A 27,363-nucleotide genomic window follows, 5' to 3' on the forward strand; every position below is an offset into this window, starting at 1 on the left:
GGCCGCTCCGCCAGCCCGGCCCCGCCCACCCCCTCGCTGGAGGGGGAGGGTCTCTGCAGCCGCTGCACCCCACCCCTGCCAGCTCACCCTCCAGCTCCAAGCCCAGTTCTCGAGTTCTGTGGTGGGGCGGGGAGTGGAGGCTGGGTCCTTCTGCCTCACCGCTTGCCAGGACCCACGCGCGCAAGGTTGGGAAGTTCTTCCCAGCGCCTGACGTCTACCAGTCCCCGGCGTTTGCAACCTGACCCTCTAGCGCAGCCTGGGAGCAGTAGGTGACGGATAATAGAAATACAGGGACAAGACAAAGGGTATAGCCTCCCCCCACCCCCGCACACAGATACGCTTTCCACTCCCGCGGCACACACAGGGAGCACCTGAACCTTCCTTCCAGGGCTGCCCACCCTCCAATTTCCCGACAGCTCCAGGCTGCAGCGGCTTCCGCTAGAAACCGCGGGATCCATTTTCCAGGAGACAAAGTTGAGGCTGAGAAAGGCTTGCACGCCCAGAAGCTGTGCTCAGACCCCCCCCCCCCCAACTCCTTTTAGGCTTCCCCTGTGCAACTGGAGCCCCTCTGGGGGCCCCAACCTCTGCCAACCACCCGCCTTCACCTCCTGCCGGCTTCCTCTCCAATTACATTTTCCTCGGGGAGGGCATCACCTACCGCACCCCCACCCCCGGCTCCGCGCTCTCCCCAGGTCCCTACTGCGGGGACGGACGCCTCTCCCCGGCGGCTGAGAGGCCCCGGCCAGACCCGGCGCTCGCCCGCCGTCCTCCGGGGGGCGGACTCTGCGGCTTGGGGCGGCCCCCCGCCCTACCTCCGCCGAGGTCCCGCGGGGAGGGTGCTCCCCCGGCGGGCGTCCTGTCCCTTTAAGGAGGCCGCCCAGCCCGGGTGTGCCCGGTCTCCATGGTTACCCCGGTGCAGGCGGCGGGCGCCCGAGGGAGGGAGGGAGGCTGCCGCTGCTCCCCGACAGACGGAGGGAGCTGCGGGGACGCGGCATCCAGCCGAGCCTGTAGGGAGCCGAACGGCAGCCGAAACGGGAGCCGCGGTCGCCGCGGTGGCGAACGGAAGGTACTGAGCGCAGCAAGCGCGGAGCCTGCAGCACCGGATTCGTGGGCGGCCAGAGCTCCAGGGGCCGTGCGCCATGCCCCGGGCCCCGACGGCGGGGACGCCCCCTCGCGCGCGGGCGGCCCGCGGGGCCTGCGAGCCCGGGGTGGGTATTGTCCACCGACGGCTGCGCTAGGGGGCGCGGGGCCCGGCGGGGGGCGGCCGAGCGGGGCGCCCTCCCCAGGCCCTGAGTCCCCGCGCCCCGGAGGGATGGGGCGGGCAGCCAAGGCCGCCTAAGATGCCGGCCATGCGGGGACTCCTGGCGCCGCAGAACACCTTTCTGGACACCATCGCCACGCGCTTCGACGGCACGCGTGAGTCTGACCCTCGCCCCTGAACGAGCCGTCTCTCGCCAGGGATCCCGCGGGTCCTGCACCGGACATCTCGGCCTGCCGCCCTCCTGCCCTCACCTTTCCTCCTTCCCCCTGCTTCCCGCTTTTAGCTGGGACTACGGTGTCCTTCCAGACGTCATTCCCCCAAAAGGTTTAGAGTCAACACTGCCCCCCGCCCCCGGGCCAGACAGGGCTAGAAGTCTCCAGGTTTGGGACCTGGGATGCAGTGTGTGCTTGCATGGGCGCGAACCCCAACCTAGTCAGTCTTATCCATCCCAAGGTAAGTCTGACTCTATCCCACCGACAACCTTGACACCGACGGGGTAGGGTTTGAGGCGGGCGCAGTGCTCAGGGACAGCCAGGAGGGCTTGCAAACAGATTTAGAAAAGAGGTTTGCAAACAGAGATAGAGAAGGAGAGGCTCGGGAGCACAGTTTGGCCAAACTCACCGGACCGTCTGAGCACACCAAGCCTAGACCCACAGAGTCTGCCAGCCCCAAAAAGGTAGCTTTGGGGACTCCCACCAAAACTGGGGAAATTTGGAGAAGGGGACCAGAGCTTCTGGTTTGTGGGTTCCCGAAGCTCTGAGCACAGGGAAAGTTGTGAAAGCCCCCTCCTCCCTCACGCACACCCCCAGTGGGGCTTCCCATCTCTGCCTAGCGCCCTCCACAGTCTCCATTTCCTGATAGGAAGCCCGTGGGAGCCCATCACTGAGTGCCCCCCTCCCCTCAGCTTTCTCCATCTGCTTTGCTGTGTGCTTGGCTCCTGCAGCCTGCTGACTCAGCACCCCCCACTCCCCAATACATTTCTGGCTCAGTGTTCAGCTACCATTCTTACACGCTCATTCTTGATCACACTCACTAAATTCCTGAGCCAGGTCACCCAGCTGGGGCTCAAACGGTGCAGAATGGACAGTGGCCTGGATTGTCCCTCAGTCCAGGAGGGTCCCAGTGGGAGGAGCCACACAGTCAAACTGGGTCCTTAGCTGGTGAGTGAGCCTGGCAACGGTAGGGGTGGTGCAGTCCTCCTTAGGGCACCCCAAAACCCATCCCTTACCCCAAGCTGCTCAGTACACACTCCAGAAGGCACAGTGCCCACACAGGGCTGCATTCACCAACTTTGGTGTTCACACATGTGCTTCTCAAATACACTCACACGCAGACTGCCAGGAGTGGGCCACTGACACAGGTGACACACTTATGCTTGTTCATCAACAGCTCCTGCCCTAACCCTGTCTGCACTCACCAGCATACACACGGAGGATTCCTAGGTTTTGTAAAGCTCACTTTTGATGGAAAGAAGGGGTGGTGGACCCTGGGCCTCTTTATTCCCTGCCTGCCTCTGAGAGATGCTCTCTTGCAGACAGTAACTTTGTGCTGGGCAATGCCCAGGTGGCGGGGCTCTTCCCTGTGGTCTACTGCTCCGATGGCTTCTGTGACCTCACGGGTTTCTCCCGGGCTGAAGTCATGCAGCGGGGCTGTGCCTGCTCCTTCCTCTATGGGCCAGACACCAGTGAGCTCGTCCGCCAGCAAATCCGCAAGGCCCTGGATGAGCACAAGGAGTTCAAGGCGGAGCTGATCCTTTACCGGAAGAGTGGTGAGGGACCCCCTGGCCAGCCTGCCTCACCTCTTTGGTGCCCCCCAGCCTGGCAGCCATCCCTTTCCATCCTCATCTTCTCCATCCCCCCATCTCACCCCAGCTTCCCACATAGCCACCTCCCCTTCCTCCACCCCACCCCAGCCTTCACGTCCATTCCGTTCCTCATTTTGGGGTCCCCACTTCAGCAGGAAAATGTCCCAGTGTCAGTAGAACAGATCTGTGAACACACCTGTCTGACAGTTGTCCCTGCTGTCCCCTGCTGTCCCTTGCATTCCATCGCCCTTTTCCACTACGACCTGTCCTAATCGGAGCAGGCTGCCGCTCCTCTCCCAGGACCCTGCTTGTGTCCCAGCTGTGGGTGTGTCTGATCCTTGGGTATCTGTGAGCCTCTGTCAGGCAGGATGGGGAGTGGGAGCTGGGCTGAGTCTGTCCTTGTGCCCAGGGCTCCCATTTTGGTGTCTGCTGGATGTGATACCCATCAAGAATGAGAAAGGGGAGGTGGCCCTCTTCCTGGTCTCTCACAAGGACATCACTGAGACCAAGAACCGAGGGGGCCCTGACAAATGGAAGGAGACAGGTAGGTGCTTGTGGGAGGTGATTGGTTTAAGCACAGTGGCCTGGTGTCAGGGACGTCAGGCCTGGGCTGGTGGGTGCCCACCCGTGTGCACTTGTTGACTCCTGCTCCGCCGGCCGAGAGGCCTGTGCTGCTTTCCCCGCACCTCCAGGCAGGGAAAGCTGGTTTCCCATAGACAGGTGGGGTTTTGGAGTCAACTTGACTAAGAAGCTGAAGGCAAACAAACTCCACTGGAGCCTGTGATCCCACCTCCTGGCCAGCTAGTGAGGCTGAGCCTGGCCCCCCATCCCTATGCCTTTTCCTCACACAAACCTGACAGGGCAGCCCAGGCCAAATCCCTCTTTAAAGTCCTTGGAGTCTTGCCCCTCTTATATCCTCCCAGAGCTGGGAAAGGCCCTTAGCTCACCAAGCTGGCACCCCAAGCTGCTCCAAGACCTCTTTGCCACTCGGGGGTGTGGGGTCCTCTCCATTCCCCAGTCCCCTACCTCCAGCCCTGGGTCAGCCTTTCCACAGTGAAAGTCCTCAGTGGCCCCTGCACCGGACCCTGGGCTCCTTCTCTGAGCTTCTGCAGCTCTGCATGATCGCCTTCTGCTTGCTCTGCACTCCCTGCACCCCTAGGGACCACCTCTCCCCTGTGTTCCCAGGCCCTTCCCTGTGGAGGTCCTCTCCTGCCTTGCCTTGGTCCACACCTCCCTCTCCTGCAAGCAGATACGGGGAGTGGTGTCCATAAGCTCCCGTGGGACTGTCCAGTGCTGGGGATGCAAGTGATCCTAGGAAAGGAGAATGCCAGAGCCCCCGCCTGGCAATGAGCCGGACCTGTCCACAAACCAGCAACTAGTATCCTCCACCCAAGACCATCCCACCATCATTCTCATGGGCCCCTCTTCTTTTGCAGGTGGTGGCCGGCGCCGATATGGCCGGGGAGGGACCAAAGGTTTCAATGCCAACCGGCGGCGGAGCCGGGCTGTGCTGTACCACTTGTCCGGGCACCTGCAGAAGCAACCCAAGGGCAAGCACAAGCTCAATAAGGTGGATTGAGCAGTAGGGTCTGTGTCTGGGGGTAGGGGCAGCATAGGGGCAGGCTGAGGAGATGGAGGGCAGAACTGAGCCCACCAGAGAGAGAACGTCCAGGAGCCCCACAGGCCCCACCAGTTCTTTGGGGTTGTGACCCAGGGAGGGACCGTCTATGCCAGACCCATCGAAGGTGTAGAGGAGTGTCCTGGCCCCAGGGGTAAGGGGGGCTTTGGCTCAGCGCTGGCGCCTCCCGCAGGCCACTGTGTGATCTTAGCGAAGCCACGCAGCCACACCTAATCCTCAGTCTTCTGATCTATAACACGGGGAGTCCAACGCGTATGTCAGAGGTTGCTTTGAGGATGCAGGGAGGGAAAGAAGGTGGATCCCTGACCTGGACCCTGTCCAAACTCAGCCTGTACCAATTTCCTGTCCTTTCCGTCTGGCCCTGCCCTGCCTCGCTCAGAGGGTGTTTGGGGAGAAGCCAAATTTGCCTGAGTACAAAGTAGCTGCCATTCGAAAGTCGCCATTCATCCTGCTGCACTGTGGGGCCCTGAGGGCCACCTGGGATGGCTTCATCCTGCTCGCCACCCTCTATGTGGCCGTCACCGTGCCCTACAGCGTGTGTGTGAGCACAGCCTGGGAGCCCAGCGCCGCCCGCAGCCCCCCCAGTGTCTGCGACCTGGCAGTGGAGGTCCTCTTCATTCTCGGTAGGTGCCCTTGGTGCCTCCCACCCAACCCCATGCCGGGTGCCCCTCGGGCTTCGGTGGGGATAGTCTTCAGGGCTCTGTTGCCCCACAGTGTTCCCCTCGCCCTCCTCCTGTTAGTGACCTGCGGGCTTCGAAATCAGACGTAGGTTCCGAGTGTGACTCCACCACTCACGGGCTGTGACCCTGGCCAGTGGTCACCTTTCCAAGCCTTCCCAAGCCTCGGTTTCTTTCCCCATCACATAGGCCTAACAATGCTCCCCTTGTAGAGTCACTGCGGGACGAGGGCCTGGGATCGCGTCAAACACTGTGCTGTGCGCAGTAAACAGCGGCTCCTCTTGGCCCTGACACGACTCCCACTCGGGCATCCACAGACATCGTGCTGAATTTCCGGACCACATTTGTGTCCAAGTCGGGCCAGGTGGTGTTTGCCCCCAAGTCCATTTGCCTCCACTACGTTACCACCTGGTTCCTGCTGGATGTCATCGCAGCCCTGCCCTTTGACCTGCTGCACGCCTTCAAAGTCAACGTGGTCAGTGTGGCTGGACAGGGTGGGCTTTGGGGCGGGACAGTGGGGGCCGGCCCAGGGTGAACTCCCTCCACCCCCAACCCCCAGTACTTTGGAGCCCACTTGCTGAAGACTGTGCGGCTGCTGCGGCTGCTGCGCCTGCTCCCGCGGCTGGATCGCTACTCGCAGTACAGCGCTGTGGTGCTGACCCTGCTCATGGCTGTGTTCGCCCTGCTTGCTCACTGGGTGGCCTGCGTCTGGTTCTACATCGGCCAGCAGGAGATTGATAGCAGCGAATCTGAGCTGCCTGAGATCGGTACTGGAGGCTGTGGTGGGGAGGGGGTCGTTCGGTTGTGCATGCGTGCGTGCCCAGGACTGTGCCTACTTAAGTGTACATATGTCAGGGAAGTGTTAGAGCATGTGTCTCTGTCAGGGCATGTTTGCAAGCAGGTGCAAGGTGCCAGAGACATATACTAGTCTGCGTGTGTGTGCTTGTATGTGCCACAGCAACATGTGTGCAAGTAGACCTGTGTTTCTTGCATACAGAAGAGTGTGGAGGTTGTGGTGTGTCTCAGAGCCATCACCTCACAGTAGGGCTGTTCTCCAGCAGCTGGGCATTGTGGGAAAAGCCTGGTGGGCTGCCTGGAGGAGTCATATTCACCCATAATGATCTTGTGATGGCCAAACTTCTATCATATTCTTCAAGCCCCTGCCCAGCTGGAGAAGGCTGTGTGCAGGGAGCCAGCTCTCCAAGTGTCCTTTGATGCCTGGCACTTTTCTGCCACCTTCTCTGAGGCTCATCTTCTGCTATCTCAGCTCCCAAGCCTTCTTCTCTTCTCTTGTCACCTCCAGGCTACATCTCTCTTGGCTGGTTCTCATCCCTCCTCCTGCCTAAAACGCGGTCTTTTTCCACATTCTACCAGTGTCTTCACTGTCCTTCATTTCACCTCCACATTCACAACTCCTCCCTCTACTTACCTCCCACTCACATCTCACCTCCTGCCAGGAGGTCTTCCACCTCCACCTGTCATCCCAAACGTCACCCAGCCGGTCACAGTGGCTTTCTGGGGCTAAATCCTCATCCCCTTGAAGGGATGAGGATTTATCCCCCCATCTCTGCAGCACCTGACACTGCCAGCCCCACTTCTGAAATGTCCTGCCCCTCCACCCTGGGCCCGGCCTGCTCCTGCTCTGGCCCCTCTCGGTTCGGATTGCTCCCACCCTCTCATCTTTCGTTCCCTTGCAATTCTGCTGAGGCCACTACATGGAATCTCAGATTCCATCCTTTCTCTAACACCAAACCACCCTGACCCAGCCATTTCTAACACTCCATACTCGAAGCTGCAAAACCCAACACACCGGTGTCCTTCCTGTACCCTCCAGCTGTCTGGTAACTTCTGGTAGCTGGCCTTTAGCACCTGTTTCCAGTCGGTGGGCAAGAGACCGGCTGCTCAGATAGCCTGTCATGACCATCCGCTCCTTGGTGGGACCCAGATTGGCCTTAGAAACCCACTCTGATCAACTCCTAGGGATGGGGAGGCTCCTGAGAATTCTCTCCCCGTCACTGAGCCCACAGAGACCGGTGTGCAGTCAAGAGGCCTCACCTGGATGTTTCCCAGGCGCTCTAGTTGCTGAGCACACAGATGCTGCAGGCGGGGCCAGCTCTGTGGCTCCAGCCCTTCCCAGAGGGAGGCTGTGGTAGAGGCTGCTCAGGGCTCAGACTGCCACCCAGTGAACAGACACAAAGCTGTGACCCCAAACAGGGCTGAGACACCAAATTCCTGGGTCAGCCCCCACCCCAAAACAGGACCCAGATACCCTGGGTCTTGAGTCCACGTGGCTCCTTTGTCCTGGCCACTTCACAGGGGCTGCGGAGCTGACACTAGAAACACCTTTGGCTCCCCCCCCTGGGCCCCACACAGAGAGCATGGGAGTGTGGGCGGGCAGCTGGTTATTTTGCAGATACACACGGTGAGTCTTGTTCCCTTGAACCCTAAGTTCCAGAGGGCTTTTGTTCCGCTTAGGGCTGATACTAGTTTACATCTGCAGAGTTTCCAAGTCCTTCAGGTCAGCAGCTCCCCCTTCTTTCTCCAAAGACACCACCCCCAACCTGGGTTGGAGTCACACCCAGACCCCCCAAACCCCAGCCCTGGCAGTCTGTCCATGGGGGAGACTGGCACCCTGCCGGCCTGGCTCTGTCTGTGGGAGGCACTTTCTGTGGCCTCCGCACCTTGGTTCCCCTGTTCCACCGCCCATGGTGTAGACACAGAGTTCCTGCCCCAGGTTCCCATGAGCCCAGTGGAGATAGGCTGGATTTTCAAAAGACTGTGTTAAGTACTGAGGGAGATCAATCGCTCAGGGCAATTCACAGTATGAAAGACACCAACCTTCAGAACAGCCTCTGCTGCCTGACCCTCCCCACAGGGAGGCCCCAGGTCAAGGCTGAGAGAGCATAGGCACCCCTGCCACCTTACCCTTATCCTGCCCCTCCAGCCCCCCACTCTCCTCGCTGACAACTGGCTTCACCTCAGGGGCCCAACTAATGAAAGTTTTGCATTCTCACAGAGCACTTCAAGTACCAGGAGGGGGAACCTCACCTTGGCTCAGGCCTTATCACAACCCCTCAAATTCCTTGGCCTTGAACTTAACGCCCAGTGCAAACCCTCATTCCACCTAAGCCAGGCTGCTTGCCTATACTTGTCTCCATCTTGAGGTTTGATTCATGCCTTTCCCTAGATCAGGAATGACGCCCCCTCCTCAAGTTTCTGTATATCAAAGCTCTATCCATTCTCTAAGACCAATTACAAATGTCCCCTCTTCCAGGGAGCCTCCTAGCCCTAGCCCACAGCGTGTCAGTTTGAGCTCCATCATGTGGCATTCGGGCCTTGTGTAACCGAGATGTAGCTCCTACCCTGGAGTAAGCACCTGTGGGTCCCCCCAGCTCCTGGCCCCTGTGCACTAGGCTGCTGAATGAATGAATGGGCAGGTGGGTGAGAGGAGGAGAGTTGGGGTTATGGGGGGCCAGCATGCATAGGTGTTGGGAGAGTGTGGAGCACGGCATAGGGTGTGCTGAGGTGGGATGGGCAGGGTGCATGTGAAAAGGCAGGTCCCACTGCCTACCCCCTGCCAAGGCCAGCCCAGAGAACACGGGGTTGATGGGGGGACGGGGTGATCTTTGGCCTCCGCCAGCAGCCCAGGCTGGCCTGAGTCTGCACCTGTGCTGGGGGCCTCTGCGTGTGCATAGGTGCCTGTCTTGTGGCCTTGGAGTATCCTCAGCTGGGTGTCTGCGTGTCCATACAAGGGTGTCCCCAACCTGGACACCAGTGTGCAGGCACCTGTGTGGCCTTGTCTGGCTTCCAAGTGTGCACAGGCCTTTTCTGTGTGAGTGGTGTGGCCTGCATCTGTGAACATGCTCACACGTGTGTGTCCTTGTCCTCCTGACTGTGTGGAGTGTGTGTGTAGCCCTGACTCTGTGTGTGTGCATGCTTGAGAGTGCTGCTGAGCGGAGTGTGTAGTTGTGGGGAGGGATGAGGCTGCGTGGGAGGCAGCTTTCTGGAGCAGGCACGTTCAAAGAAAAGGCAAGAGGGGCTGGGTGGACAGGGCAGAGTAGGTGGCCTCACTCATCTGGCCCTGGGGACAACTGTTTGGGATTAGTGCCAGCTGTGGGGAAGAGGGCACAGTGATCCTTGCTCCATCCTCAGCACCATTAGACACCACCTGAGGAGATGGCAGCCTCGGCCGCATCCTCATGTGCTTGTCTTGCTGAGGCCTGAGGGAATGCGGGGGGACTGGCCAGCAGAGGAGGAAAGTAGCAGGAAGCCACGGGGTAGATCTGTATCCATATGGTATGTCCCCACTCTGGGGGTACCAGCACGTATGCCTGTACCCACAGCCTGGCAGTGCTGTCCTGCTGACTCAGGCCCACCTGCCCCTCCCCAGGCTGGCTGCAGGAGCTGGCCCGCCGGCTGGAGACCCCCTACTACCTGGTGGGCAGGAGCCAAGCTGCAGGGAACACCTCTGGCCAGAGTGACAACTGTAGCAGCGAGGCCAACAGGACGGGTCTGGAGCTTCTGGGTGGCCCGTCACTGCGCAGTGCCTATATCACCTCCCTCTACTTCGCACTCAGCAGCCTCACCAGCGTGGGCTTTGGCAACGTGTCGGCCAACACGGACACGGAGAAGATCTTCTCCATCTGCACCATGCTCATCGGTGGTGAGGCCTGCCACTCTCTGGGACCACTCCCAGACTTCTTCATCTCTCCCTCAGTCCCAAGGTTCTTCCCAGAGGTGGTTCTGCTTTAGGGGCTCAAGGAACTTGAGGCCAGGGCCTGGAGAGCCCACTTGGCTGTAGGACTCCATGCCACACAAGCAGCCCTTGTACCTTGCCCAGGAGTGTGTGGGGGCTGGAGAGGTTGCGGGGATAGGACAGATGTGTCCAGCATGGTATCAGTCAGTCTGGGCTGGGTCAGTCCTGGAGGTGACCCCCTCTCGCCACCCTCCCCAGCCCTGATGCACGCGGTGGTGTTTGGGAACGTGACGGCCATCATCCAGCGCATGTACGCCCGCCGCTTTCTGTACCACAGCCGCACACGTGACCTGCGCGACTACATCCGCATTCATCGCATCCCCAAGCCCCTCAAGCAGCGCATGCTCGAGTACTTCCAGGCGACCTGGGCTGTGAACAACGGTATCGACACCACAGAGGTGCGCAGGCCTCCAGGGCTGGCCCTTTCAGCCTTTGCTCCCTCAAGGGGTGTGCCCTTGGCCTAGAAGTCTCAGGAGTGGGCGGGGAGGCGAGGAACACGGAATTCTGGCCTCCCTGCCTCCACGCCCTCCTGAGGGCCTGCAGTCTGGGACAGACGACAGCCAGGAAGGTTCGGAGACTCCTCTCCACCTTGTTAGGTCTGGAGGAGGACAGCTGGGCTGCTCATGAAGGGGCTAAAGTGGGTAAGAGGGAGGCAGAGATTCCCCTGCTGACCGAGCCCTGCAGGGCCGGCTGGGAGGCTGCCTCCCTTCCTGCAACCCAACCCCCACCCCTGCTCCCCACCTGTAGCTGCTGCAGAGCCTCCCTGATGAGCTCCGCGCAGACATCGCCATGCACCTGCACAAGGAGGTCCTGCAGCTGCCCCTGTTCGAGGCGGCCAGTCGAGGCTGCCTGCGGTCACTGTCCCTGGCCCTACGGCCCGCCTTCTGCACGCCGGGCGAGTACCTCATCCACCAAGGTGACGCCCTCCAGGCCCTCTACTTCGTCTGCTCCGGCTCCATGGAGGTGCTCAAGGGTGGCACCGTGCTTGCCATCCTAGGTTCGTGAGGGCTGGAGGGAGGGCATGAGCTTGTGGGAGGCAGAGGGCCCCATCTGCAGAAAAGCCAGAGGGGGGACCCAGGCAAGACCACCTGGAGTGAGACAGCCAGGATAGAGCCAGGATTAGCCATGGAGCCCTGGGCCAAGCTGAATGGACCTAGTGACCTTGAGTTGGCAACACATGGAGGTGGAAATGATTTCGAGGATGTTGGAGGCCAGAGCGGAGGACCAGTCTTTAGTCTATAAGGGGTCAGGGGAGCAGCACTCCTATCGAGGAGGAACTTCAGATGCTGAGTATTTAAGTGTTGGAGAGGGTTTAAGCAGGGCTGGAAAAGGGAGGAGTGGAAGTGGTCTTACAGGGCTCCCCACCACCGGGCTGTGGAGAGGGGAGATGCTACCGTACCAGGGCAGATGACAGAGCAAGCCCAGGGCCTCGAGGGGGAAACAGCAGAGCTTAGACTCAGCGTGTATATGCCTTTCTTGGCAAAAGAAAGGATCGAAGACAGAGAATCCATTCCCTAGACAAGGAAGAAGAGAGTGCAGCATGGAATTGGCATCGTGATAGTTCTGGCTCCAGGTCTCACAGCAGGGCCAGCCCTGTGCAGCCTGCACCGTCACCGCAAGCAAACCTCAAAACCCAGCGTCAAGGAACTACTGTTATTCCCGTTTTCCAGGGGAGGAGATGGTGGTTCCCAGAGGTTAACGAGTGGGCAGGCTGTGGTTAGAGCCAGTCTGCCCAACTTGAAGCCTCGGACTTCCTACACGGTGCTGCTTCCAGGCGTGCTGCTCCGCAGAGACTCTGCGCCAGAGGAAGGGCTTCGTTTCAGGATGCCGAGACATGAGCTCCTTGAGCATGGAGGGGACACAAGGTGGCACGGCACCTGGGCTGCAGGGGGCTGTCAGCTGTGATGCTGAGGGCAGGAGCGCTGCGATCGGCTTGGGCAATCAAGGGACTTGCTCACAGGACAGGGTGGGACGAAAAGGAAGTGGCACCCCAGCCACAGCTGAATCCCTAGGCAGCCAAGCACTTGTAGACTCACTGTGGGGACAGGTGTCTTCGGGAGCTGCTGAGATGTGTTGCCAATCTGGAGGACCGGGAGGACCAGCAGCTACTGTGCGTCCATCCTGTGTCCCCGAGGAGGAGCACGTTCTGACAGGAAACAGGAGAAGGAAATGCCACGGGGGAGGGGGCGGGAGGGCTTGGAACTGAGAGAGGCGAGAGCTGCCGCAGCCTTCACCCTGTGTCATTCGTGAGTTTGGCCTCCGGGCTGGGTGCGGTTGGTGCCGGGACTCTGAGCAGGCGGAGCTAATGGCCACTCGCATGTGTCTGTCAGTCCTTGAGAACCCACAGGGAACTGGAGAGATTCAGAATGGCGAAAAGGCAGGTTTTGACAACCGTAGGCTGGTCACCTCAAAGCAAGATTGTCGAGTGGATTAATAAACAGATGGCTTCAGCTTGGAGCGAGGAATCAGCGTGGCTGGGAGCTGGCATGAGTCCTGCAAGAGCGTGTCTTCCCTGACGCCAGGCCCTGGGTCCCAGAATAGCCACGTCCAGAATTAAGATGGAACCTTAAGAATGGCCACTGCCTACACCTTTGCCTCCAGAATGTCTGCAGCACTGGGACTTATGCCACCTTTGCTCTATCCTGTCCCTGCCCATATGCTCTGAATGAACTGTCTTTTCTGTTGGCTTGGCAGCTCAGGGTGCCCTAGGAATGCCTGGTTCCCCGTGACCTGGTTTCTGCTTTGCCTTCATTCTGACTCCCACCTGCTTCCTTAGTTGAACATCCAGTGCCTCCTGCCTGCTCTTGGCAGCTAAGGCTCACCATGCATCTAGCAGTGTCGATTCGGGCCCCTCCCTCTGTGTGTGAACTAACAGCTAAGCACACTCAGTGGGGGGAGGGAGAAGGCAAGGCGAAGAGAGGTGGGCTGGGCTGTGGTGCCAGGAGCACATCTGATGGGGCTTGATGAGCTGGGCTGGAGGCTCCCGCTGAGACGCCAGCCTGGAGGGCGGTCTCTGGTCGCTGAGACCAGTGGCACAGAACTCTGTCCTTGGTCCTGCCCTGTTTCTCATTTTTTATCTCACCTCCTGGATGAAGACAAGAAACACATGCTTATCCTGTTTCCAGATGACACACATGCGGAAAGGGAGCTCATTCATCAGATGATCACACTGAGATCCAAACAGCCCTCAGAAGGAAGCAGAAGGATGGCCTGAAACCAAGAAAATGAGATGTAACAGTGATGCATTCTACTCTTAAGTTTGAGCAAAAGTCCATGAACATTTAGAGTTCTGCTGGCAGCGTGAGGCAGCCAGCCCACAGCGGGGGTGGCAGCGATCCACCTTCTTCCTTAAGGATGGGAAATGCTTTCAAAGCTTGTGGATTGAGCTGGCTTGCGAGGGCAGTGAGTGCTCTGCCTAGTCCCAGGTGGCACACCATCCCTGTTGAAAGGATCTACAGGGACTCTTGTCAGCAGGAGAAGGGAGGAAATGAACTTCGATTGGCGGCCTATGTGTCAGGCACTCTATCTCCAGTAACTCACTTAATCCTGACCACGTCCCTGATCAGAGACGCCGTGTATCATTGATTCTAAGATACACACCCCACCCTCCTCTAGTTGACAGTTCTGAGATTGGTTTGTAGATTTACAGTCACTGTCAGCCAGGTGGCAGTCTCAGCCGGGTGGTGGGGAAACCCTTCATTGACACCTGCTGGTAAGAACAAGAACGCGCCGCAGCCGCAGTTCAGCACAGGGTCTGCTGTAGAGGTGGGGCACCAGGGCTCGAAGTATGTGGCTGCCTGACATTTTCACTGTGTCGACGGGCACTTACCTGCCAGTGCCACACGCTGTTCCAGTATAAGCTATACCCAAATCACCTATGAGGCTGGAAAACCATTGACTTATGGGTCTCCCGTAGATGCTTCGATTCTGTAGGTAGGGATGGGGCCTGGGGATCTGACTGGTTTAACTTTCACGGAGGACGATGATCCGTAGATAGGCTGGAAGTCACTAGAATTGGTGGCTGCTCAGTGGTCTCAGAGGTATAGTTGGCATGTGTTCAGCTCTGTGGCTTTGATCCCCAACATGCTGGAGCACCTGGGCCACAGTGTTCTGCCAGGGCCCAGGCCCCTCTGGGCCTCTGTCCTGGCTCTCAGGCTCCACAGTTGGGGTCCAGCTGGAAAGCCCTTCAGTCCATGAGGAGAGCTCAGCAAAGCTCTGCTTGACTCCTCTCCGTGGTGGCCGAGGGGCAGGCTCTCTGACCTCTGCTTTCTCTCCCCAGGGAAGGGTGACCTGATTGGCTGTGAACTGCCCCGGCGTGAACAGGTGGTCAAGGCCAATGCCGACGTGAAAGGTCTGACATACTGTGTCCTGCAGTGTCTGCAGCTGGCTGGGCTGCACGAAAGCCTGGCACTGTACCCCGAGTTTGCGCCGCGCTTTAGCCGGGGCCTCCGAGGGGAGCTCAGCTATAACCTGGGTGCTGGTGGAGGCCCTGTGGAGGTGAGGGTGCTGGATACTTGTGTGGAGGCGGCTGGGGAGCCAGGGAGCCTGGTGAGGTGGGCAGAGGCTGGGGTTGGTGGAGGTGCTGTGTGAGCACATGTCCTGGATGAACACTCCCGCCCCCCATATATGGTTGGGGGTCTGCACGCTCCCTGCCCCTCACACCCACACTCTGTCCTTAGAGCCCAGTCTATCAGGCCACCTCTGAAGAAAGTCCTATATCTGCCCTGCTTATTCCCAGTGAAAAGGAACCACCCTGAGGGGCTTTTGAATATTTCTGACTTTTGTCACCAGTTCCAAACCAGTTTTCAGTACTGTTTTCTCTTTGAGGGGCACCAAATGCCTCAAGGCTGGTGGCCTTGTGGTGGCAGCAGAAAAGCAGCCTTCCCCTCCCCACAGCTGAGCCTCCTCTTCAGCAGCGTGGGGTGTAGTGGGCATCCTGCTTAACACAGTGGCTCCTCTCTGCTCGAGAGATGAGGCCAGGGTGGGGGAGGTGCAGGGAGAAGCACAGTAAGGGCTTATCTGTGCCCATTTCCTGTCCTCCATTGTCCTCAGGCAGACACCAGCTCCCTGAGTGGTGACAACACCCTCATGTCCACGCTGGAGGAGAAGGAGACAGATGGAGAGCAGGGCCCGGCTGCCTCGCCAGCCCCTGCTGATGAGCCCTCCAGCCCCCTGCTGTCCCCAGGCTGCACCTCCTCATCCTCAGCTGCCAAGCTGCTATCCCCTCGTCGAACTGCACCCCGGTCCCGTCTGGGTGGCAAAGGGCGGCCAGGGAGAGCAGGAGCTTTGCAGTCTGTGGCCGGCCCCTCTGCCCGCCCTCGGAGCTTAGAGGGGCTGCGGCTGCCCCCTGTGCCATGGAATGTGCCCCCGGATCTGAGCCCCAGGTGAGCAGACCCTGGGCCACTGCACTTTGGCAGAGACAGTGCTGATAAGACGGGCCCCGGCCAGGCACACCCCTGTCCTCGATGCCCACCCTTTCATCCTAACCCTTCCCAGCCTCCTCCAGGAAGCCTTCTTTGACTTCTCTACCTCCCTGCTGTCCCCACCCCGTCATTTAGAGCTGAGTTCAGAACTCTTTGTTTCATGTCTCTCTCAAGCTTGGATCCCCAGCAAACTGCAGTCTCCTAGGGGAAGGGGCCTCTCACGTCCCCTTCTCTTGGGGTCCTAAGCCACCTCTCCCAGCTCCAGGATCCTGCAGCTTCTGTGTGACACTGGGGCATCGTATCCTGGGAAACACCCCAGTGGCTACCTGTCGATTTATTGTCCTGGTGCCTGTGTCCACAGGGTAGTAGATGGCATTGAGGATGGCTGTGGCTCCGACCAACCCAAATTCTCTTTTCGCACCGGACAGTCTGTCCCAGAATGTAGCAGCAGCCCCTCCCCTGGACCAGGTACTGGGGCCCAGTGCCTGGGGCGGGGAGGCTGTCGGGCCCCTTTGTCCTGTGAACCTCTGAGAAACCGACAGGATACAAACGTGGCCTGGAAGCCCTCTGGTCCTCACCCTCCACCTGCACAGTGTGGGCAGGGAGTTAGGCAGCTAAAACCAGCACTGTGGTATTGGAGGGTCACTGGGAACGGGGTTTGCATCTCTGCTGTCAGCTCTCTAGCAGTGCGACCTTGGTTCTCACTGCAGCTTCCAGTCTGTAGAACGGCTGGTGTGCATGTTAAATAAGATCATGTTGCTCGCTGAGACCCTCAGCACACTGTTTGGCCCCCTAGGAGGACAGAGGAAGGGGAAGCAGAGTTGAAAATGGCTCCTGGCCAGGCCAGGCAGCCCTGGGAATGGCCCAGGTGATGAGCTCCCAGGAGTGTCCACTTCCCTAGAAAGTGGAACAGGGGACAGGCGCGGAAGGCAACTTCCTGAGGGGAAAAGCATGGGGCAGTGTGCCTGAGGCCCTCTGGCAATTTGGGCAGAATTTTCAGCAACTTGGGCAAGACTGGAAGTGGCCCTTTCTGCCAGGTCAATGTAGTCTGTGCTAATGGGGCAGAGGCCTGGCCCCCGAGCTGTCTCCTGTCGCCAGTCCTGCCCAGTAACCTCATGCTATGGTCCGCAGAGAACAGCCTGCTCACTGTGCCCCTTGGACCCGGTGAGGCAAGCAACACAGACGTGCTGGACAAGCTTCGGCAGGCGGTGGGTGAGGGGCATAGTGGGGGCAGGGTGGGGAGGGGGGTCCTGCTGTTGTGTGAGGTCCTGACTCTACTCTTGACCTCACCCTCCTCCCTCCCGAAGGTGATGGAGCTGTCTGAGCAGGTGCTGCAGATGCGGGAGGGCCTTCAGTCCCTGCGCCAGGCCGTGCAGCTCATCCTGACACCCCATGTGGAGGGCCCATGTCCCCAGACATCGGGAGAGGGGCTGCGCCCAGCCAGCACCTCTGGACTCCTGCAGCCTCTGTGTGTGGACACTGGGGCATCTTCCTACTGTCTGCAGCCCCCAGCCGGTTCTGTCTTGAGTGGGACCTGGCCCCACCCTCGTCCAGGGCCCCCTCCCCGTGTGGCACCTTGGCCCTGGGGTCCCCCAGCATCTCAGAGCTCCCCCTGGCCTCGAGCAACAGCTTTTTGGACCTCCACCTCCGACTCAGAGCCACCAGGCTCAGAACTCTGTCCTGAGCCCAGCACCCCTGGCTCGCCGCCTCCTGAGCAAGGAGGGGCTGGAACTGGGCCCCTGGAGCCTGTGAACCAAGCTGAGACAGCCAGCACTGGAGAGCCCCCACCAGGGCCAGGGGGCCTGGCCTTGCCCTGGGAACCCCATAGCCTGGAGATGGTGCTTATTGGCTGCCATGGCTCTGGCACGGTCCATTGGACCCAGGAAGAAGGCACGGGAGTCTGACTGCCAGCACTAGAACTCATGTGTTGCCAGACATGCCGCCATCTGCTGCTCTGCCCAACCTTGGGGCACAGGACGGGTGGTAGCGACCCCCAGGGACTCCAGGCTGCCTCCTGGCTCAGGGCAGGGAGGCGGAAAGCCAAGGAAGGGCTCGCCCTGGCTCTCATGGAGGGTGGGCTGGAGCCTCAGGGGCTGGCCCCGGGCTAGTAATCCTGTGGTCCCTATTTGTGGGTCCCCTCCTCAACCTGCTTCTCTGATCTTGTGTCCTTCTGCAGGGTGGGGACAGAGGCCTGAGGCCAAGGAGGGGCTCTGCCATCCCCTGCATGTGCCCCTGCCTCACCTGTCCCCGCATTTTTTATATTAAAAAGTAATAATAAAAGAAGCTAATTTGGAACTCAGTGCCTTTTATTTACAAAAGAAAAATAATAAAGGAAAAGTCTGAAGCTAATTAGCTGGAGACACAGGGAGGAAGGTAGGAATCTGGAGAAGGGGATGGTGGTCTGCGGAGAGAAGGGGAGGGGCTCTGGCTCTCAGGAAGCTGCAGGGCCCCAGCCTCGAGGGACACCCTGAGGGCCAGCCCCACCCCCGCAGAGGCTCGGATCAATGGGCTGTCAGTTGGGTTTCCTGCTGCCCACTCTGCTTTTTCCAGGAGCTGACTTCCGAGCTCCAGGGAGCTGCAATGGCAGGGGAAACAGGCCAGAGAGCCTGTGGGTCCTGCCTCCGCTCTCACTGTGGCGTGATCTTGGCGGCCTCGGCTCGGATAAGGGCGATGAGGTCCTGGTTGATGAGGAAGACAAATCGCAGGCTGGCAATCTGGGCAGGAGAGAAGGGAGGCTAAGGACAGAGGTGGGGCTGGGAGCCAGGCCTGGGTCCGGCTCACCACACCCGAGGCAGGTCCCTCCCAGCTCACCTCCACCTCCCTGCTCACCTCCACCACAGAGTTGTTGCTGAGGCGCCACTTGGAGCCACACAGCACGGGCCGTCCATCAATATAGATGGGCCGCCGACCCTCATTGGCGATGAAGAAATCACCGTTGTTTTTCAGCTTGATGACCCCTGTGGGAATGGAGACAAAAAAGAGGATGACAGGGTAGGTGGAGGCCAGACAAGAGCCCGGAGTCCCCATGTACCCTCTCTGCTTCCTGGGGACAGGCCGGAGGACACCCAGGACTCCCAGTCAGAGATCCTGAAATGCCAACTCATCCGTGAGAGTTCCCAGAGACCAGGCCCCAGGGCTGGAAAGGACAGTGGGGAGCCAGGAGGGACATGCTTCCTGCGCGTACCTTGCTTCCGAGAGATCTTCCAGGCCGGGCCCTCCAGGGACAGATCCACGTCGATCTGGTTATCCTTGGTTGCCCTCCCCAGGGTGATCTGTGGAGATGGGGCAGGTGAGGGCTGGCAGCTGAGGTCTGGGGGACGGGTTCACACAGGCCAGGGAAAGATGAGAAATCGGGGACCAGACACAGAGAGGGCAGTGAGGGGAAGACTGGTGGGGGAGGGAAATTCAGAAAGGGTGAAGAGGAACGGGGCTGGGCTGCCTCACCTCTCTCGAGCGCATCAGGTACCGCACCATGCGGCCCCGTAGCACCGCCAGCGTCTGGTTGTCAAAGTCTGGAGAGCTCATGCCTGCAGGGGAGCAGCCCATGTGGGAGAGAGTCCACCCTTCAGGGCTACGAGGTGGAAGGCAGGGAACCAGGGCAAGGTCTGCTGAGGGACAGGAGTCGGGGCTGGGAAAGGAGGGTGCACCCAGCCAGGCAACCCCAGGGACCCAGGGTGGGGCGGGGAGTGGAAGGGTACCCCTCCTGGACTGCTGGCCTCCTCACCTGTGATGCTGTCTACCAGCACCTGCCACTTATGCAGCTCCTGTTCCAGCTGCCGAATCTCCCGCTTCTGACGCCGGTCTGCCACTGTCAGCTCTGGGGAGGGATGGGGTGGTAAGAAGGGACACTCCAAAGTCACCAGATTCTTGTACTGATTCTCTCTGTTCTGGCAGGAGTTTCCGTCCCCTCACCGTCCCCACCAGGATACACTCACCATGTTCCAGGACCTCATCTCGCATGTCCCTGGGAAGGGAGAAGAGAAGGGTGAATGATGTTCCACTTCCAGCTCAACTGCCCTCACCCTCAGGTGCTCCTCGACCACTGGGACCGCCCTCAGCCCCCTAGCCAAGTGGCCCAAGGCTGCTTCTCCTGCCTCTGCCTAGACTCCTTCCCAGGGGTTGGGTGGAGTAAGGCACTCAGGGTATGGGGTGGGGGCAGCGAGGTTCAGCAGGAAGACCAGGTGATCACTACTACTGGAATTTAAGGCTGAAACTGGGCTGGGCTCTGCTGTCTGCAGCAAGAGAGGTAGAGCCAAGTACCCTGGGCACCCCGCCCCCAGAGACCCTCAGTTCTCTGCACCCTGCCTGTGGCCCCAGCCACTCACTTGAGCTTACTGTCATCAATCAGGTCCTCTGCATCAGAGAAGTTCAGTACTTGGTCCCCCTTGGGCAGTGGCTGCACTGAACAAAGGACGAAGGGAGGGTCAGCGCTGATGCTCCTACTCAACCTGAAGCTGCTGAGCAGACCTCTGAACCAAGGGGACACACCATAAAGATGGAGCCCAGGGGATCAGCTTCATGCTGAAGTGAGCAGCAGTGAGCCCATACAGGTAACGGAGTCCATGCCAGACTGGGCTGCACGCTGCTTTGGCACAAAGCATGCCTGGGGTTAATGGGGCAGAGGTGGTTCTACAAAGGGAAGGGAATTAAGTTCGAACTTTCATGTTTGCTTTTCAGGGGGCAAAGGGCCCTCACACAGCCTTAAGCAAAGTAGGGAAGGCACTGCTATTGGCTCTATTTTACTACAGACGAGGAAACGGGCCCCAGAGGGAAGGTCCAACTGTGTGACCCTAGTTGAGGGCAGAGCCGAGATTTAAGCCCTGCATTCCTGATCCCAAGTGCAAAACCCCAAAGCGTCACATGCGCCTGAATATTTTCTGCTACACTCCTCTTTCTATCTCAAGTCCGACAGATATGTTCAGAATAAACACTGTTTCATTAAAGTTTTTCAGTTTTCCTCTGGTCAAAATGGAAAAGGGACTAGAGCCTCCAAAATCTGAGAACTTCCGCCTTCAGTCAGGCTGGCTGCTCCCACGATTGCCAAGCGTCTGCTCCAGAGCAGCTCCCACCAGCCAGTGGCTGTGAAACTGTCGGCTGAGGAGTCTGACAACACCAAAGTGTCCTCCCCGCCTGCCAAATGCTCCCTCCACCACCACACCTGCTTCCTTAGGTCCAACTGTGTGAGAAGATGGGTTTGGGGTGGTCACCCCCACTAGGCCCCACCCCACCACAGCTGCTTGAAATTCCACCAAACTGATTTTCAATGGACTTAACCACTAAGCAGCGTATACCCGCTGTTCCCAGGGACTCCTAGCTCTAAACAGCAAGGAGAAGGCTCTTGGAGAAAAAAATTAAACTAAGTTGACAAGTAAGTTTACACAAAGTAACTTTCCAATTTGTGACAATGGAGTTAGCTACAACAGCAAGAATAAACTTTATCCAGTGTCCTTTCTGTGGGAATTCAGGAACAGTTGAGCCTGAGGAAGTGGCAGAGAGTTGAAAGCTGCAGGATTACAGTGGGCTGCTCTCTGGGCACTGAATTCAGAGAGCCTTGGGAAAGAAAGATCGGGCCTCCCCCTCGAAGAGATTTCCTGAAGTCCTGCTGAGGGAGTATCTTTAAGGAGCCAGGGCTGCAGGCCCTGGGGAGTAAAGTGAAGGGTACTGCCAAAGCTCCCTTTCCACGGCAATGTGGACGACGAGGCAGAAGGCAATGCGCATCAATGTTTAGGACGGGCAGCTTGTGTTCTGTCATGAAAGTCTGACCTTGAACCCCAAATCTAACTAGGTGTTTCCCGCAATTTGATCAGACTGCTTTCCTGACCCGTCACTAGGACAGTGCGAGTTTGGCTGGTTGCGGGATGAGATGAAGCAGGGAGCACCTGGCCCCTGGGGAAGGAGAAGGGCAAATGGACTGGGTGTCAAGTTCCAGTGGGTTCTCAATGGCCCAACAGCAGCCTGACAATGCTGTTGGCAGGAGGACAGGCAGAGGAAAATGAAGAGAGGGAAGGGCAGAAGGGCTTAGAAAAGTCATCATCTCCTGGGAGAAAACAGGGAAGGGTGAGCAGATGTCCACATTTTGCTCATGAAGCATGTTAACATATTATTTACATAAATATAAAATGTCAAAAAGCAAAAACAAAACAAAAAAAAACCCCAACCCAGAAGTGATAGATAATTCTGCCACTTAGACATTTTGCCCAGGATTCCAGGCAACTTTGGCTACCCTCACCATGAATCTGAAGGCCATTCCAGCTACTTTCCCTCCCCCAGAAGGAAGTGGTTTTTGCTGCAAAGAGGGGTAAACCAGACACTGGGGGCCACCGAGGGATTTACTGCAAAGCACTCAAGGGCAGCTGTGCCCCAAACATGCCACACTTACAGACACACATCCATGCTGCCAGCCCCTGGGGCCAGTTACCTGTCTGGTCCTCCAGCAGGTAGTACTGCTTCATGAGCTGCCAGTGCGCCTGCAGAGCCTTGGCAGTGCGGGACAGGTAGAAGGCATCGGGGTGTCTGTGCAGCAGGTCCTGGAAGGTCTCCAAGGTGGGCTGGCTGGTCTGGAGGGCAAGATGCTCTGGGCACCTGTGCTATCTCACTCCGGCCTCTGCCTCACAAGCCCCCCCTCACCCCCGTGCATTCCCACCAGGAGCTGGGAGAAGTGACAGCTATGGCTGCCCAGGAAGCCAGGCCAACTCTTCTCAAATACCTGTCCACAAGGGTATGTGCATCTGCACAGACAGCACAGGCAGCACAGGCATGTTTCCAGGCAGTGGGGTCTCCCACATTAGTGTTCCAGGTGGTCCAGCTCCCACCCTGCCCAACCCCTTCACCAGCCTCACCAGCCCTCATCCTTACTGATCCAACTTTGCTCAGCAGCTGTTCCTCAGCCTTGCTAAACAGAGCCTTGCTCTGGATGGCGGCGATGGCCTCTGGGTGCAACTGCCTCATGGCCTGGCAGGCCAGCCTGGGCAGAGAGGAGAAGAGGTCAGGGCAGGGTTGAAGGGAGGATGTCAAGCAATCTGAGGTTCCTATTTCCCCCCAAAGCCTGCAGGTCCTTGAGATGCAGAATGACAGGCCAGGCCCTCAACAGGAGGAGCCCAAGGCTTAGCATGACTTAGCAAGGCCTCATGAATTTGTCCAAAGCATGAACAGGCAACTTAGGAAACAAGTCCCTGTGTTCAATCCTGTGGAGACATGCAAAGGCACAACCCCCTAGAGGCCAGCCCTAAGGGAGATCCTGAATTCAGCTGAGGCTCTCTCCCCAAGACCTTTATCCTTCTTGGCCAAAGCTGCTACCCATCAGCCACTTCCCAGCACACCCCTCTTTCCCATGCTGAGCCCTGCCAGTTTTCTGGTGTATCAGGGCCATGGCTAAAACTGAAGCACTGCCAGGGGCTATGGAGTAGAAGACAGGTGTTAAGCATCCAACCAAATATGGATGACATGAAATGAAGTGACCGAGGAGGAAGAGTGTATGGGACACGTGTGCACAGGTTTACATGGAACTCAGGCTTCTGGAGCTGGAAGGAACTGTGGGAAATCTGTCTGGAAAGGCTGGGAGGTGACATGCCCCAAACCACAATGTGCAGAGTGGTGGAACTACGGCTGCTGGCTCTCATCTGGGTGTTTTCTCCTACACTCCTTGCTTGGCTTCCAGATCCCCTTGCTTCTGGTATGAAGCCAGAACTAGCAGGGTCGGCAGCAGGAAGAAGCTTCCCTCTGAAACCTGGCAGGTTTTGGTATCACACCAGATGATACAAGGACCCAAGAGCCCTGCCTCCCAGGCCACCTCCTTGGGCCCTTATTCAAGTCCCATTGTTCCAGGGCTCAAATTCTGGTATCTCCAGTACTTCTCCACAACTGGAGCCAGCCCCACTCACTTGGAGATGACAGGATCGTAGAGCAGGGCGTACCAGCGCTCCTGGACCTCCCGCAGTGTGAAACGGCAGCTGAACTTCACACCCAGGTGAACGGATGTCAGGTCATTGGTCTGCAAGAGCCCAGAGGGGTTTGCTTCAGCCTTCACACTGGAAAGAACCCTTCCCTTACCACCCATAGGACACTGCTGGGCTAGCTGAGGGACAACTGAAAGCTGGAGGGAAGAGTGGGACACGAAAACTAGAGCGGAAAGTATACCTGCAACACAGCATTGATGAGCAGAAGGTCATCTGCAGGCTTCCAGCGGCCCAGATCCTTTGTCACCTGAAGTGGCTGTTTGCTCTTCTTCACTCGCTTGGTGAGTCCGGGGGTAGGGGCTGGGCTGGGTGGCACAGGAGTACTGGGGGCCTTGGACACCTGGACAGAGGACAGGAACACAGTGAGCTCAAAGCTGGCATCAGGGCAGCTGGGTCTTCAGGCCTAGTGCTGCACATACTGTGGGACACTCCTGGCCCCACTCAACAATAAGTAGCACAGGCCAGGAGCTCAGCTTTCTAATGCCTGCCCCCACCGGAGCACTTCTTACATAGTCTTTGACCATATGGGGTCATCTCCTTGCTGGTGGCACCCCAACCCTGGAGCAGAGGGTGGGTGGAGAGGATACCAGGAAAACACTCTCATTGGTACAGTGTCTTGGGCCAGAGCAGTGCCACCTGGGGGTTATTTTTACACCCAGCAGTGTTGGGAACAGGCTGTCTGCTCCCAGAATAGATGCATGCTCCATGCCTCCCACACAGAATGTGATACAGGATGCACTGAAGGGTGGGGAGTGGAGCAAGAAAGAGGGAGTAGGGAGAGATGGGCTCCTGGGAGGGAGGCATCTGAGGCTGGGGCAGTTTGGTCCTCTCATAGCATCCTCTAAAGAACTCTTGCCAGCTGACAGGTTGTAGGAAAACAAAATGTGGCCCCGCTCCCCATCTCCCCCATCCCTTCTCCCAATCCCTCACCTTCTTCTTCTCACTAGAAGAGGGTTCACTCCCAGAACAGCGCCCTGGTTCCACCCCACTGGCCCCCTTCACCCGGGTAGAGGACTTAGCCAGGCTGCTCTCCACCAGCTCATCATCAAACTTCTTTCTCTTGATAAACCTGTGGAGAGTCGTACCCAGTGAGTGATCCTTGCCCCCTCCCCAGTACCCACTTACACACACCACACCTCCAGAACAGAGCAGTTTCCCAGCAGAGCGCTAACAGCTCCATCTCAGCGGGTAGGGCTTGGAGCTGCTATGCCCCGCCTCCCCCTGAGACAAAAGGGTCCCGTACCACAAAGACTCCAGTCAAAGAGTAAGATCTCCCTCCCTTGCCCTCAGTCAGGGATTTAGTTGGGATATGAAAAGCACTCGGCTCTGCAAACCCTTAGGCCCCTGAGGGTCTCAGGCAGTCATTCCCAACAAGGGCAAAGGCATGCAGTACCTAATGTCCTACTCAGTCCCTGGCCCTCCAAACCCTCACTACCTGGAGGAGCTTCTCCGTTTAGGGATGGTGCCCAAGGCCTGTGAGGAGGCCCGCTTCTGCCCTGCCAGTGATTCCTCATCCTCAGAGCGGCTGGCAGTGCCTGATGCCATCAGGGATGAATCTAGCAGCCCCTGAGAATCTAGAAGATAAAAGTAGTGAACTCAGGCTTCCTAAGTGGTTAGCAAAGCCTTGAGCCTCTGCTCATAGGTCTCCTTCCTTTCCTCAGCTCTCAGCCCCTCCCCTGCTTCCTTGACACTTGCGGTTTTAAGGTGGGAATCCCTTGGCTATCCAGACCCCATGTGGGCTCAGACCTGGCCCAGACTTTCTATGCGGGGCAGTTCTCCTGGTGCCACATGTCATGTCATACAGCACATGGTACTCAGGTCAGACTGCTGATGCTGACACGACAGGCTCTGAGTGTAACCGTTCCCTCTAGCATCGAAATGCAGCCATGCCAAAGAGTGGCAGCTTAACAGCAAATCAGTCAACTGCTGCCTCTGCCAAGAGGTACGTGGGTAGTGCTGGTTCAGGGGGAGGTGGCAATACCTAGTCAGGACCAAAAACACATGTGCTGGGCACAGGGTGGAATCAGCAGATGCTTGGTGCCCAAAGATTTGGGCAGCTGGCCCAGCCTCATAGTACCTTTGTCCATCCTCTTACAGTCCCAAAGCCACTGGTTCCAAACCACAGGGCTAGGAGGAAGGGTCCAACAGGCACATCCAAGGATTCTGACCAGGTAAGCTTAGAAGCTGAGAGGAGATTCTGCAAAGAAAAATAAGGCTCCCTGAGGCTCAGGATTCCAACTGGTCAGCCTCACCTCCTTATACTGCAACAGGACCACTCCCCCCTGCCCCCAAGGTCGCATAAGCTAGAGAAGACACAAGAAAGACACATGCTTCTATTTTGCCAATATGACCCTGATAAATCATTAGCCTTTTGAAGGCCACTGATATCTTTGAGAATATGATTAAATTTATGGACTCTAGAAAAATGTACAAACAGATACCATTCAGGGGGTTCAGAGACCCCAGTAATTTTATTCATAGCCCATAGGTGAATGACCTCAATTCAAACTAGCAGGAAACCAGGCATTCTTTGCTCACTTTTTCTTTCCATCAGCTGGTCACTCAGCTCAGCAGCAGCACCCTTTTCCCTCCCAGGCCAAAGAAGGGAAAAGTATAGAATTCCAGGCAGTCTCTCCCTCTCTCCCCATGCGCATGTTTAGCGGAAGATTTAGTGGATGGTAACTCGGTAAAACTAAAAAACACGGTTTGGAAACTGCCCGAATATCAACCGCCTCCCCCGCCCTGCTTGAGGATCCTGCTCCTTCTGCCCAGGGCTGCTTGCTCTTCTCGCAGCGTTTCGGCCCTGACCCTAGGTGTGCTCGTCGCACCGCCCCATTGAATACGGCTGGGAATCTTGACACCTGGGGAGAGGGCGAAGGGCCCTGATTCTACGGGCCAACTGAGGAATGGTGTGCGTCTTCTTCCTTCCCCGCCCTCGGTTAATTCTCCCTAAAGTGCACACCAAGGTGGGGGGGGGGTGTCAATCCAGGTCTGTTTTAGCGGGTCGGGGTAGGAATGGTGATGAAACTCAAAAGCAAAGCATGGAGAGAACCCAGATGGTCTCGCAGCCTTGGCTTAAGCCCCATGGGCTGGTGGCGGGGAAAGTGGGTACCAATTCCCCAGCCCAATTCTCACCCAACCTTCGGTAAACCACCTCTGCGCATGCGTGACACCTAGGACCTGATTCTGGCCCGGTCCGGCTCGCGCGCGCATGCGTAACATCTAGGACCCGATTCAGGCCCGGTCCGGCGTACGCATGCGCAGATTTTCGGGGCGCTACCGGGGCGGGGTCCCAAACCTGGCGAGGGGGGTCGTTCTCGGAGGCACTCTGGGAAATTCCACTTGACCCCCAGCTCTGCTCAGAACCCTCAGAAGCGAACCGCAAGGTCTCACCATTCCTAGGCTGCCAGCTCCAACAATATCCGCGGCGACGGCAGCAGCCGCAGGGCCAAGGCCAGTTTCCGTGGGGCACACCTACTTCCGGGTCTACGAACCGGGGACTGAGCAATCCCTTCCAGGTCAGGGGAGAACGGGCGTGAAGGGGGTGTGGCATTGCTGTGAAGGTGCCACTGTTTTAGTAACAGGTGAAATCAAAGGCTTTCCCAATAAGGAAACTTCAGGGATTCTAGGCGCCAAAGAGGTTACCTGGTTAAGGGGTGCGATTAAAGGGACAGATGACACTTGGGGCGGGTTAGGCTGAGGGGCGACACCAATCTGGGGGAGGTGGGGCGTTGCGTGGATGGGTGGGCTCGAGGGTGGGGTGGTCCCGGGCCGCGGACTAGATTTCGGCTTCGGAATTTGCACGAAGAATAGGAGTCTTTGACGGTTTCTCAGATTTGACGAGAAGT

The 27,363-nt window shown here is 58.1% G+C and overlaps 2 protein-coding genes across 4 annotated transcripts; one reads left to right on the forward strand and one right to left on the reverse strand.

Annotated features, from left to right (window-relative positions):
* The first annotated feature begins 1,340 nt into the window (after positions 1 to 1,340).
* Positions 1,341 to 17,854, forward strand: KCNH3 (potassium voltage-gated channel subfamily H member 3). The gene is made up of 15 exons (XM_037136241.2): positions 1,341 to 1,416; positions 2,796 to 3,029; positions 3,475 to 3,609; positions 4,502 to 4,635; positions 5,084 to 5,327; positions 5,699 to 5,856; positions 5,941 to 6,148; positions 9,772 to 10,044; positions 10,336 to 10,535; positions 10,885 to 11,134; positions 14,417 to 14,634; positions 15,190 to 15,521; positions 15,922 to 16,028; positions 16,692 to 16,768; positions 16,868 to 17,854. The coding sequence occupies exons 1-15, from the start codon at positions 1,341 to 1,343 to the stop codon at positions 17,462 to 17,464; spliced, it is 3,243 nt and encodes a 1,080-aa protein (XP_036992136.2). The 3' UTR covers positions 17,465 to 17,854.
* MCRS1 (microspherule protein 1) lies at positions 17,846 to 26,997 on the reverse strand. Of its 3 annotated transcripts, none has more exons than XM_037136253.2 (15): positions 26,909 to 26,997; positions 25,593 to 25,712; positions 24,951 to 25,089; positions 24,446 to 24,584; positions 23,697 to 23,855; positions 23,441 to 23,550; positions 22,416 to 22,524; positions 21,979 to 22,117; positions 19,886 to 19,961; positions 19,496 to 19,524; positions 19,285 to 19,377; positions 19,005 to 19,087; positions 18,745 to 18,832; positions 18,390 to 18,517; positions 17,846 to 18,274 (listed from the first exon to the last, which is right to left on the reverse strand). In XM_037136253.2, the coding sequence occupies exons 2-15, from the start codon at positions 25,600 to 25,602 to the stop codon at positions 18,188 to 18,190; spliced, it is 1,389 nt and encodes a 462-aa protein (XP_036992148.1). In that variant the 5' UTR covers positions 25,603 to 25,712; positions 26,909 to 26,997; the 3' UTR covers positions 17,846 to 18,187. The 3 variants fall into 3 exon arrangements, with proteins under 3 accessions (XP_036992148.1, XP_036992152.1, XP_053518032.1); XM_037136257.2 differs by lacking the exon at positions 26,909 to 26,997 and adding an exon at positions 26,651 to 26,711; XM_053662057.1 differs by lacking the exon at positions 26,909 to 26,997 and adding an exon at positions 26,054 to 26,607.
* Between the last annotated feature and the right edge of the window lie 366 nt (positions 26,998 to 27,363).

Source organism: Artibeus jamaicensis, unplaced genomic scaffold (genome assembly GCF_021234435.1).
Source record: "Artibeus jamaicensis isolate MK-2021 breed Jamaican fruit bat unplaced genomic scaffold, CSHL_Jam_final contig_233, whole genome shotgun sequence".
Lineage (NCBI taxonomy): Eukaryota > Metazoa > Chordata > Mammalia > Chiroptera > Phyllostomidae > Artibeus > Artibeus jamaicensis.

What these genes read in the sequence shown, in the direction of transcription:
- MCRS1 (XM_037136253.2), bottom strand. An exon ending in GCTGGTAGACAGCATCACAG is followed by an intron (nt 19,088 to 19,284) that starts GTGAGGAGGCCA and finishes GCTCCCCTGCAG; the next exon opens with GCATGAGCTCTCCAGACTTT. An exon ending in GCAACAACTCTGTGGTGGAG is followed by an intron (nt 18,275 to 18,389) that starts GTGAGCAGGGAG and finishes TCTCCTGCCCAG; the next exon opens with ATTGCCAGCCTGCGATTTGT.
- KCNH3 (XM_037136241.2), top strand. Translation starts at nt 1,341, where the DNA reads ATGCCGGCCATGCGGGGACTCCTGGCGCCGCAGAACACCTTTCTGGAC. An exon ending in CAGCCCCTCCCCTGGACCAG is followed by an intron (nt 16,029 to 16,691) that starts GTACTGGGGCCC and finishes TATGGTCCGCAG; the next exon opens with AGAACAGCCTGCTCACTGTG. An exon ending in TGGACAAGCTTCGGCAGGCG is followed by an intron (nt 16,769 to 16,867) that starts GTGGGTGAGGGG and finishes TCCCTCCCGAAG; the next exon opens with GTGATGGAGCTGTCTGAGCA.